Source organism: Oxyura jamaicensis, chromosome 1 (assembly GCF_011077185.1).
Source record: "Oxyura jamaicensis isolate SHBP4307 breed ruddy duck chromosome 1, BPBGC_Ojam_1.0, whole genome shotgun sequence".
Classification (NCBI taxonomy): Eukaryota; Metazoa; Chordata; class Aves; order Anseriformes; family Anatidae; genus Oxyura; species Oxyura jamaicensis.
In genome coordinates, this window is record NC_048893.1 from 15,228,153 (window position 1) to 15,240,781 (window position 12,629).

The window sequence follows — 12,629 nt, forward strand, 5'->3', positions numbered from 1 at the left end:
CCCCTACGGCTATTCCCTGGGTGGGAACGCGGAGAAGACGGCTAAAGGCTGGAGGTAAGCTGGCTGTGAAAGCCATGTGTTTCTTATGTTAATGGAAAGGGGAGGATGGGGATGTGTTTTGCTAAGCCTTGTACAACCGGGGTTCTGCACTGACCTGCTCACACCACACCACCGGTGCGCTGAAACCAGATATTTCTCCCGTTAATGGCAAGAAGATCCAAGTCAACCATATGAGATTAGTTGCCTAATTTTTAGCCTTAAAGTTGGGTAAAACAAACATTACCACGTGCTACTGGACTCCTCTGTATAGGTGAGAAGCCAGTAATCAGAGAGAGAAGAAACCAGTGCTGCAGCTGGGATGGCTGAGCACTGTGCCACCTGCACTGCTGCTCCCACCTGGCAGCTCGGGCTCCTGCTGGAACCAGCATCCTCCACCGCCTCCGTGATGAGGGGGTAGATCTTAGCAAATGGAGGAATAACCTCAGTTTATTTCTCTTGATAAATCAACGATTGGATTGACTTTTTTTAAAAAAAATAATTGTTGTAGAATAGCTGAGTTGTTTCCTGACACTGAAACTGAGGCCTGTTTCTGTTTCAGAGTAACGCTGAACAAGCGCAACCAGCTGTCGCTGTTTGGAAATGACATTTCTCCTGTTGTCGTAGATGTGGAGTTCCAGACAAAAGACAGGCTCAGGTTTAAAGTGAGTATTTTGGGGGGAGGAGAGTCATTTAAAGAAAGCCACACACACCAGCAAGCCAGCTAACCTGCCCGGGCCCTGCTTGCCTTGGCTTAGGTCTATGACCCCAGCAGAGAGCGCTTTGAGGTACCCCTCAAGATCGACTCTCCTGGGGTGGCCGCCGAGGACACCAGCTATGACGTTGAGTTCACAGATGACTCCTCGCACTTCAGGATCAAGAGAAAGAGCACCGGCACAGTGCTGTGAGTACAAGAGGTTATTAGCATTGGTTTTTTTTGAGAAAATAAGAGTGATGGGGCAAGAACTATTTCCTACTGCTTTATTGTATGTCGGTCTGTGTGAGAAGGCTCAAGAACAGCATAAATCCAGATTTATGCTTTTTCCTAGAAAACTCTCATTATTAATAGGAGTATCTGCCTGTATAATGGGCAATTATCCATGTGCATGCAGGAAAGATTATTCAGCTTCTTATCAAATGAGTTTTGAGACTGCAGTTTCTGGGTACACAGCTTGAAGCATTGGTATTCTCAGCTTGTGAAAGCACTGAAGCACTGTTTTATGAAAATTGGGGTATTGTAATACACCAGAAATTGGGCACCAACTCTCTTGCCACTCTTCTAGATGTAGGTCTGGGAAACAACAGCTCAAAACCATAGGGGTCTTCAGCTTCCACTGGTTTCAACAGAAGCAGGGAATGGCATTTGTGGGTCTAGCTCGTCCCTCTCTGAAAAAAAAAATGGTACTGGTACTTTTCAAACTGGTACTGGTTTACACTTAACCTCAGCACAAGCTCCCCCCACCAGTGCACATCATCAGGTTTCTTATTTTCTTGCCTTCCACCAACCTGTCTCTAGTGTGTAATGCTACTTAGAGTTTTTGGGAGGTGAGGCTTTCTACATCCTCACTGAGGTGCCAGTTGTGTTTGGGGATGCTATGGTGCAGTGTTGGCAGCAGCCTTCAGCCGTCTGCAGTGATAAATGATGGTGTTACATCCTGCTGTGGGTTACCACTGCATCACTCAGGCGGGCAGAGGAGATGCACAGAATATTGTAATATGGGTACTGTTCGCATCAGGGCCTTGAGAGAAAAAAAAAAAAAAAAAAAGTGTGTGCTGCCCACAGGAGGCTGTGGTTATGGCTGTATTAGCATTTTAATTTAGGTCAGCAACACATTTTGAGGTGAATCTCCTTATTACACCCACATCTTGTACCCGTGGGACCTTGGCACCAGCTCTGCTACTGTTGCACCCCTTGCTAGTGCAGATGTAGCATTTGCAAAGTGGATTCCCAGAAGGTCATTGTAATCCAAGCCGTTCATTTTATGCATTATGCATTACTATTTATGTTTAACCCCCAAAATGTGAAAAAAGCAAGTCGGATTTATTTTCTTCCCAGAAGCTCTTTGTTAAACAGACTAGAAATATAAGCATTATCTTTCCATGAAATGTAAGGATAGCTTAACACATGTGATGTAAGTAAGAGAATGCAGCCTCTGAGATGGTGTGATACTGTAGATGGAACCACTGCACTGAGTTTTTAATTAGCTATCTGTCCTTTCAAATTTCAGTCTTGTGGTGTCTCCTTTTCTAGGTGTCACAGCTAATAATGTAAAGTTTTCTTTTTTGCAGGCTATTGTAAATTAATGTATTATGCATTGCCCGATAACAAAAAATAATTTAATTCCTCGTTAGACTTAACAGCTTTGTGAAAACAGTGGGCTTAAGTTAAAGGCCCAATTTTCTTCTCTTTGTAATGAGAGATTTTTGCAGAGGCTTGTTAATTGGCTTGGTGAAGGAGGAGGTGCCTGCACAGGGAGAAACGCTGGCAGCTAGTTCAGTCCTTATCTTGACCCCAAACCCTTGGTCGGTCAGGATGTCCCTCAAATCTGGGACGTCCCAGATAAGGGAAGGGCTCTCCGTGAAGCAAACATTGGATGTGATCCTATGTATGAGGCCCCCCATGTCCCCAGAGCTGGTGCAGCAATGCTCTGCCACCCAGCAGGCTGGGGGCTCTCCAGACCTCAGAAATTAGGAATTGGGGTGAATACTGGGCACAGTCAGTGGGGTTTTTAGCCTCTGAGCAGTGGTAGTACTGCAGTGCTCGTCAGCAGAGAGACGGAGGATTTTGCCTAGAGAAAGGGAAATTCTGTGCTCCTGTTGTTTTGTTGTTGCTGTTGTTGTTGTTTTGTTTGTTTGTTTTGTTGTTGTTGTTGTTTTACTTCATGTCAAATGGCACAGCTGGTGCTCATAGACTGAAGCATCACACCCCGGCAGGGAGCTGTTCCTCTCCCAGCTGAATCATGCTTGGAGTTAAATTCCCAGTGCGAGGAGCAGAAATGCCTCCCTTTCGTTGACTTGTCTGTCCATCTGTCCATCCTGTCAGAGCAAGCAAATGCAGGAACACTGCCACATCCTGACTGGTGGCTGATTTAGCCATCAGAGGAGCTGTGTGGATGGAAATCTTTCAGGTTAGGGTGGCAGGTTGTACCACCTGGCCTGAGGGCCACTTGAGCCCACGTGGCTGCTGGCTCAGCCCTGCCCGCCCAACGGCAGGTTTTGTGGTGGGCCGGGGCTGGGCCTGAGGCACGGGCCCTACCTGCAGGGGGTTTGTTTTCCTATTTTAAGAAGCCAGGAGACATGGTCTTGCCATCTCAACAAGCAGATGAATCCATCCTTAATCCAAGTGGACAAATGAGGCCCTTTTGACAGCTGCACACCACAGGGCTGACTGGAAGGCAACAACCAGGTCCAGGCACCTTGCTGGACCTGCCTAACATCTCTGAAAAGGCTTTCCCACTGCAAAGCAATCTCAAGTGCTCATAAACCTTCTTTTCCTCACACTCTTTGTCTCGTACCAACAGCTTTGCACTGTTGGATGACCCACTAAAAGAAAAAAACACAAACACTAAATTTCCTCATGGTGGATATAATCCACATGGGAGCAGTCTGTTCCAACCAGTTTGGGGCTGTTTTTTTGAAAATCCACATGTGCATTCGTCTTCCCTCCTTGCTGTATTACAGTCTCTATCCTGTGTGCTTGTGCTCACTCAGGAAAGATACTGAGTTGCTCAGGTGTGTGCAGGGAAAAGATACAAAGCTGGTGAAGGGACAAGAAAACAAGAGTTACGAGGAGCAGCTGAGGGGATTGGGGTAGCTTAGTCTGGAGAAAAGGAGGCTGAGGGGAGACCTCATTTCACTCTACCACCCCCTGAAAGGAGGTTGCAGCAAGGAGGATGTCTGTCTCTTCTCTCAGGTGACAAGGGTAGGATGTAAAGAAATGCTCTCAAGTTGCACTGAGGAGGGTTAGATCAGACATTAGGAAAAAATTATTCATGGAGCATTGGTCAAGCATTGGAACAGGCTGCCCAGGGAAGTGGTGGAGTCCCAGTCCCTGGAGGTATGTAAGAGATATGGATGTGGCACTGAGGGACATGGTTTAGTGATGGGACTCATTAGGTCAGTTTGATGGCTGGAATTGGTGATCTTAAAGGTCTTCTCCAGTCTAGATGGTTCTTTAATTCTGTGCTGCAGACACAGGAGCCATGGGATGACAGGACAGATACAGCTGGTAGCAAACTCCTGCTCTGTCTGCCTGATGTCTGCCCATCCCAGCTCTGCCATTTGTGCACACACAGCCTCCTCATTGTGAGGAGTGATTTATTGCCACATCCACAACATTGCAGGGGAGAGCAGTGGAGTCCCAGAGTCTGCAGATATCCCTGACTGTTGATTTACAGGCCTTTCTCCCAGCTGTGCGCAAGGAGCCCTTGCAATAGCTGAACCACACGATTGCCAGCTTGAGGAGGGCAGGATAAATCCAGGGCTGTGTATTCACAATGAGGGGGGGAGAGGAATTAATTATATCAGGGAATAACCATTAGCAGCTGATTGCAAACCTCATGCGGAGTCAGGATCAGGAATAAAAGGCCAAGTTCCACTACGTTTTCAGCTTGCGCCAAGATAATCAGGGGACAGGCTCCTCTTTGCCTGCATGGGGTGAAGGTCGGATGGGATCATGCAGGGAAATGATCCAGGTGCTGCTGGGGCTCTGGGACCTGCAGCTGTCGATGGGCAGCTCTTGGGCTGTCTCTGTTTCTCCTCCTGGCAATGCCTCTTGGCTTTCCTCCCTCTTGCCTCTCTCCTTCTCATCCACCGTTTTCATTTTCTCTGTCCCATCCTCCCCTGCCCATCTTTTTCCCTCCTACTCTTTCAGTGGGGGCCAAGGCAGGTCCTTCCTGTGTCAGGAACAATCTGAAGCCACCAGAGAGAAGAGGTGCCAGCTCTGCTGGTGAGGTTGGATGGGACCCAGTCCCATGCAGATGCCAGGTGTTTTCCATCTTGCTGAGGGTGTGACCCAGGCTTGCAGCCTATTGAAGGCTCCAAGTCTTAGATCTCAAACACAAGGGACAAGGACTGGAGCTGTCTCTCCTCCCCTGGAGATGAAGTCCCCAAACTTGTGGAGCAGTCAAGGCTGGAGGGAAGGGAATCTCTCCCTGCTCCTATAGTACTAGGAGAAGATCTGTTTTGGCAAATTGGCCCATTAGCAGCAGTAACCACCTGGAAAAGGTAGCATGAGGTATGAAGGCTTAAAGAAAGCTCAGATTTCCTTAAGAACAGAGAGTAAAAGGCTGGGAACTGTTTGTTTTAAAGCAGCAAAAAATAACAAAGGCATACTAATTTTGTAGTGTGTGATTACTCTGTGGGACTCACTGCCCCAGGGCAGTGCTGACACAGGAGGTTTAGCAGGATGCATATTTGTGCATAATAAAAAAATCATCTCTACAAAAAAATAATTATTTTTGTCTCCATGTCTCACAACATAAGCTAATTCTATGAAAACAGCCAGAAACTTCCTCCATAAACAGATTATTGCAGGGCTGTCTCTGAGTGACATCTTATGCCTTCCTCTGCGATACCTGGCATGGGCCATTGTCAGAGACAGGCTACAGAAGGATGGGCTATTGATTTGATTCTCCACTTTAATATCCGTTCTCCAAGCGACTTTTCCTCATGATGTCATATGAATAATGGAAGACAGAATTTTTCCCAAGCCAGATAAATGCTCTTTTCTCTCTATTAAGAGTTAGGAATACCTCATTTGCTACTGGGAGGACATGGCACAAATAACAAAAATCTAATCAAGGTTTTCCTTCATTTCCAAAAAGGCTGCTGCAGAGTTCAGCTGCCTTTTTTATTGATTGTGGTAGAAAGCACAGATGCCACTTACCATGAAGATGTTTTTACATAGGCACAGCTATTAGAATGATTTATAGTGCTATTGTCTTAAACTGCGGTTTTGCTGAAAGCAACAGGAGCAAATTGTGTGGATCATGGGTAGCTTGGGTTTGCTCCTGGTTTACAAGAGCCATTATTTTAGTCTTCTAATCATTAAGATTTATGTTACATAGCTGAGATGTATTGGAGCTATATCACTTATTCAAGTGTTTTTCAGTACAAAAATGAAGCATTATATATCCAGCCACTTATAGGAGATGCTCTGATACCATGACGATGAATTCAGTAGAAGTAGAGCAAAACTATGTCAACAACTATAAATATACCCTGCAATTCATTTTTAAAAAATGTCAGGTTTGTGGAAAATATGTTGCTGGCAAGACCTTTCTCCCCCTGTTTATTAGATCACCTTAGAAGTAAGAGAAACATATAAGAAATTATTCTTGGCATGCCTTCCGCAGGCCAGCAGTGCCTGGGGTTTCCCCAAGACCTAGAGTTAATAAGCAGGCTGGCTGTTGTGAGACGGTGGAAACATTTTTTAGAAATCTGGGTTCAATGAAAAACAGGGGAGATGTGGGCTCCTGAGCTGGTGCTGCCCAGCAGCTCGAATGGGGTGAGCCAGGGCCGGGTATATCCAAGCATCTGAACGCAGGGTCTGTGCTTCCCAGTCACTAAGGTCACTGAGCTCTGCTGGCAGGGTTAGGTCTGCTTCTCTGATGGACGTGTGAAGTTTCCACCTGAATTGCACACAGATAAAATATGGGGTGTTCTCCCTTTTACAAGGCTGTGGCTTCCAAAGGGTTTGGATGCCAAGAAGAGCAGATGTTAGAGGGGACATTTTCTCCAAGGCAGTGAGCAGGAGAGAGGTATTCACACCCTAAAGCAGTGAGCTCTCTTCTCTTGGGTTCATTGCAAAAAGCAGAAAAAAGAAAAAAAAAAAAACTGGCCCAACCTAAAATGATTTTAAATGTTCAAATAATGTGTTATACATGTCCTAGTGAAGTATTTGTCCCAGTATCCTCGCTCTGGGAGTTTTATGTGACCTCCCCTTGTGTGCCAGCAGCTGCTCGCTCACGGCAGCAAGAGTCAGAGCTCCAAAAACTTGAGCACATCAAAGTCCTTCAGGCAGGCAAATCATCTGCTGCGGTTCATATCTCAAAGGAATGATGACTGCACTTCTGAAAACCATTGTCTTTTAGTCATCCTCCTCGAACATCATGAAGATGTTAGTCATCAACATGGGCAGGGGATTTTACCTACCTGCCTGCCCATCCTCCTTAAAACTGCCTCCCTGCTCTGCTGCTGTTACCTTTCGTCCTGGTGGCCTGAGGGATGACTGCTGCATGTGACACTTGTGCCACCCAGAAACATTAATTTTTACAGACTTTTCCAGTCCTGAATCAATGTTTTTTTCCTGATGTGAGGTTAAAAAAAAGAGAGAACTTTATTCTTAAGTATAGTGCACAGTGTTTGGAGGAAAACCCTGGCTTTTATCAGCCAGGCTTACAGGACGGGTCAGCAGCGAGCAGGCAGAGGTGGCAGGCGCCCGGCTGATGTTTCTGCAGGCAGGATGGTTCCCACCACAGAGGCTCACCGCAGGGCTTGGACTTCCCACAGCGAGCCTGAGAGCAGCTATCACCTCTCACAGATTTTCGTCTGCACAGGCTTTCCCACCTTTAACTGCTGGTGGGGGTTACATTTCTGACAGCAAACAACCTCTCAGCTGTGCTTTTAGAGGTTTTATTTTTTTTAGATTTTAGGATCCTTTCTGTTGTCCATCACAGAGCTGCTGTGGTTTGCAAGGCTGCAGGAGGAGAAGTATGCAAATTCCTGCACACACAGTGTCATTTTATGCTCCCTCCTGTTGCTTTCCTTCTATCTGCTTAAAACCAGCAGGCGGAGAGGTGGGAGAAATATAACATTTCCTTTTATTGTCTCCGAGTGTTTGAGGAATGACAGACAATGTTTTTTTTCATTTAAACGATCGCTCTTTGCCAACAAAACACAGCGAGAATGTAGTGAATAGCTCACCACTGTGCATTGCAGAGCCTGAGGGCAGCAACTTGGGATTGGAGGCAGAAGGAGGTGCCAGGGGAAAACCTGTCCATGCTCTTTTTCAGATGGAGGAGACATAGTGGTGCCCAGAAAATAAGAGAGAACCATTACCTGTGTTTTTAATGTCATCATTAATGCTGTATCCAGCTTGTGGTTGCTCCATCGAGCTGTGGTCTGAAGAATGACCACGCTGTTGGAGAGCAGTGGCTGGCAGCATGGCATGGCTGAGAGCAGGGCACTGCTTTGGGGATGCTGTGCAGAAGCTGAGCTCCTGAGAGTCCTAGGGGACTGCACAGGGCCTAAAAGGGTTTCTCCGTGCCATTTCAGGACTCAATGGGGCAGACAGTCTGCTCCCAAGGCTGTGGTTTTGCGGCACCCCAGTGCCCCTCCTGGGCAGGAGGGACTGGCCGAGTGGAAGGAGCACTTTTAATGCCATGGTAACACTAACTGTGCTCATGATGGGAAATGTCAGTGCTGTAACGTGGGTGCCAGGGACGTACAAAGCCTCATGTCCTCCGAACAGACATCATGGCGAGTGCTCAATGAGTTAGGACAGATATTTAAGCTCTTCCCAAAGCACTTCCCCTCCGGCATCCTTTGCTTTTTGCATAACCCCGCGGTCTGCTCAGAGCCGTGGCACAGAGCGGAGCTACGTGACGTGACGGAGCTCCTTCAGACAGGCGTGCAGCTCCAGAGCGCATCAGTGTGTGCAGAAAGACCTCTGTTTGCCAAGGGCTGGGCCTGATTCTCAGGGATATTTTGGTATTTTGGGTTTGCATTAGCCTTCCTGTAAGAAAACAACCTTATTCAGTACTGTGTGTAGGTGGGGGAGATGCTGGGAGGGAGAGTTGCTGCTGCCAAACAACCGAATCGGGAGTTAAATACAAATTATTACTTTTCCTGCTTGTCAAAAAAAGGCCAAATAGACTTTACTAAAAGGGACACACGCTTCAGATCATGGGTGTGATTTAGGGCTAGTCTAGGACACTGCAGGGATGGATTGTGCCTGCCGATTGCATGCAGAGGCAGGAGGGTGCCTTGGACCACCTCTGGCATCCCTGTGAGCAGATCCTTACTTCCCCACGGGGAGGGCAGAGCTGCCCAGGCTCTGGTGGACTTCCAGCCCTTCCTCCCAGCCCTCCCATCCCTTCCTTCCAACCCTTCTTGCCATCCCTTCCTCCCAGCCCTGCCAGCCGCTCCGGGGTGCTGGTGGCAGCCAGGGGCAGCACTGCTCCCCTGCCGGCACTGCACATCCTCCGCTGCTCCAATTTACTGGTTAATTTGATCAACCATTTAATTTTGTCAAAATCATTGACAAAAGACCATTAAAAGGAGAGTTATGCCTCTTCTATGCTCTATGGCTTCGGCTCATTTATTTTAATTAGCTGTAACAAATTCATGGTTAAACAAGGCTCAAGAGGGTGCTATCTAAATGTGGTACTCATGGCATACACAGTACCATTAATGAAACACTTCTCCACAGCTTGACTATGTTCTCTCCCATCTAGCTTGCAGCTCATTATAGCACTAGAGATAGGAAACAGAATGTAACACCTAATTAAAATGTGAGCCTGTGTCCACAAATGATTCAATAGAAATAAAGGCATTAAACTGGTGAGAGAGGTGAGGGAAGAGCCATCGCAGTATAAACATCCCATGTGAGCGGTCTGGAGGAAGGTGTCACTCTGCTGGGCTAGGTGCCTGCATAAAGTCGGGGTAACAAGAGTGTTTGGGTCCTGATCCAGCAAAGCATTAAAAAGTAAAAACTGTAACAACCAAATATCTGTTGTTCTCATTAAGCATTCTGAACCCCACTGCGTAATAACAATTTTTAGCCTGCCCTGTTGGTTGTCATAGAAATAGCACAAGCGATGACTTATTTTGGTAATAGGATTCTAGATGGTGTCTTCTCTTATTTTAGTTGTTCTTTTCAAAATTATACCGTTGTGTTTTATTGTGTAAGGAGCTGAGATGTCTGCAGCCATTGCAAGATGAATTTAATGTGTTAGCTTAAGTATATTAGAAGCTTGCATAAAGCTCAACACTTTTTAATATTGTTACACACCAAAATAAAAGTATAAATAGCTGGACGTGTGCTTCAAATGCCACCATACCAAAGATGAGCAAGCTAACTATGTCTCCCTCTGTTTGCCACAGGTGGGACAGTCCCCTGGTTGACCTATTTTTCTCCAACCAGTACCTCCAGATTACAACAACTGTTCCATCCACATCGGTGTACGGGTTTGGTGAACATGAGCACGTGTCCTTCAAACACAACATGGACTTTGTTACCTATGGCATGTTCAGCAGGGATCAGGCACCAACGGTAACCCACTTTGGGCAGAGCTTTGTCCTCAGCTTGTGCCACAAAGAGGGGGTGGGGAGGCACAGCTTTGCCCCAAGAGAGGGGGCACCTCTCTTGGTATTGTAACACTGCTGATGGGAAGTGATGGCAAAGACTGAGCGCCATGTGTTTTGCAGGTGTCGTAAGTTTTAATAGAATAACAAAATCATAAGTAATTTTGAGATGATTTGGATACTTATTAGAGGCTTTCTCATGCTGATGTAGTTGTCAGAAAAAGAATGTTTTGTATATCTAAGTCCTGAGTCAGAAAAGCATTTAATCTCACATGCAGATCGATTCCTGCTCATCCAAACAAGCTGGCCTTCAGCAGGATCCATTAAATGTTTGACAAAACTGGGGACAGTGCTTGATGAGTCTATTTTAGCTGTCAAACATGTCTTACCATTGCCATTTTGGAGGTTTTGGCAAAATAGGGAAGGTTTGGTTAAGAGAGGCTAATAAGAAGCTCTGTGTCAAAGCAGAAAAAAACAACTCCTGTTCTATTAATTTGAATTCACACCAGTTTAGATGAAAAGATCTCCAACCTTTAAAAACAAGTCTCTAACTATGAATTAATATTTTGTTTGTCTTTGCATATGTACCTACTTGACAAAAAATATGAAAAAATGGCAAAGTCAAGCCATACTTAACATGCTGTTTATGTTTCAGCCATTTGCCAATCTCTATGGAGTTCACCCTTTCTATATGTGTGTAGAAGATGACTCCAATGCCCACGGCGTTCTCCTTCTGAACTCCAATGCGCAAGGTAGGAGGACATACAAATTCACTATATTGATTGCATATATAAAGGCAGTAAATTAGTAAATATTAAAGAAAAAGCCTTTGTACTGATTACTTTTTCAGTGCAGTAAAAATGTAACTGACTTGCATAAGTGAGTGTTCAGTAATTGCTATAAAGTTTTCAGAGAGATTTCAACAGAATGACTGTTAAACAAGGTAAGGTATTTTCAGGGAAAATATAAGATTAATTTTTTTAAAAAATAGATGCACGTACAGGGAAAGGAGAAGGTGGAAGAAATTTCCTCTGGGATTGGCATAACTGAATCAAATCAATTTAGGTTAGTCCTATATTCTGTCTGTGGAGAGTAGTTTTGTGCGTTGCCATGGTCACCTTACTGTGTTAATTCAATAGTATAATTTCAGAAAAGGGGAATCTTCACTCAGTCTATAAAATCAGTTTCCCCTGGCAGGCAATGACTTCCAATAAGAAGATTAAAATAGCATCGAGGAACCCTAAACACAAGCTTGTGGTTCCTTTTTATATAAATGAAACTGAGACAAATGGATCGGGGCACTCTAATCTGTGTGTGTTTCTGTGATTTATTGCTGCACCGTGCCAATCAGAAGATGCAGATTACAGAAGGACTGGACAACTGGCCTGTGTGCTCTTCTGATCACACGGCAAGGCACCAGGTAGTGACTTGCCCATGTATCTACCTCTGCCTAGGGACACATTAAGGCATGGAGGAGCCCAGCATGTGTACACCTCATGATGCAGAGTTAATTTGTCCTGAGAATCTGTTTTTCCCTTTCAGATGTTTCTCTGAGCCCAAACCCATCCTTAACTTTCCGCACCATTGGAGGAATCCTTGACTTCTATGTCTTCCTTGGGCCAACACCCGAAAACGTAGTTCAGCAGTACACAGAGGTTAGTAGGAAGTGCTTATGGCACGTGGGGCTGTGCAGTGGAATGAACCCCATCAGTATCGGCAGGTAGTTTGGCCAAAGCTTGGTCTCATTCTGCTTATACAAAAACATAGCTGATGTAGTGAGGTAGCTAGGGACAAACAGCAGGAAAAAAATCCTATGAATACCTTAAAAATAAGAGGAAGACCAAGGTGAGTCCAGATTATTATATATATATAAAAAAAATAATAACAGAGGACGTGTAAAGATAGAAACACTTTTTTTTTTTTTTTTTTTTTTTTTTTTGCTCAAGCCCTCTCCCACACAGTTGTGTTCAGCTACTTAGCACAAATCATTTTAAACAAGGGGATAGCAGCAGACTTCTTGTGATGGGAATGGTAACTGTGTGTTCTTTGTATCTGCTGGGAATAGAGCACTGACTTAGTTTTCAGATTTAGTGGTAGGAAGTACTTTCTTACTATAAGAGGAATCAAACACTTGAATGGACTATTCAGGGAGGCTGGGGAATGTTCCCTGTCAGAAGTTGGTAAAAAGAGGTTGGACAAATTGTAATCTAGATTTGCCAGGAGTAATCTAGATTTGTCTAAGAGCCAGATGCTGATCTTGTGGTCATCTTGAGGTGCTTTCCAAA

The 12,629-nt window shown here is 45.3% G+C and overlaps 1 protein-coding gene across 1 annotated transcript in view; it reads left to right on the forward strand.

Moving 5' to 3' along the window:
• The first annotated feature begins 3,821 nt into the window (after window positions 1-3,821).
• LOC118158337 (sucrase-isomaltase, intestinal-like) overlaps window positions 3,822-12,629 on the forward strand; it is a 48,889-nt gene continuing 40,081 nt past the window's right edge. The window contains exons 1-4 of the mRNA XM_035312987.1: window positions 3,822-3,949; window positions 10,144-10,312; window positions 11,000-11,096; window positions 11,887-11,999. Coding sequence (XP_035168878.1) covers window positions 3,930-3,949; window positions 10,144-10,312; window positions 11,000-11,096; window positions 11,887-11,999 — 399 coding nt within the window. The 5' untranslated portion in view covers window positions 3,822-3,929. The remainder of the gene's footprint in view (window positions 3,950-10,143; window positions 10,313-10,999; window positions 11,097-11,886; window positions 12,000-12,629) is intronic.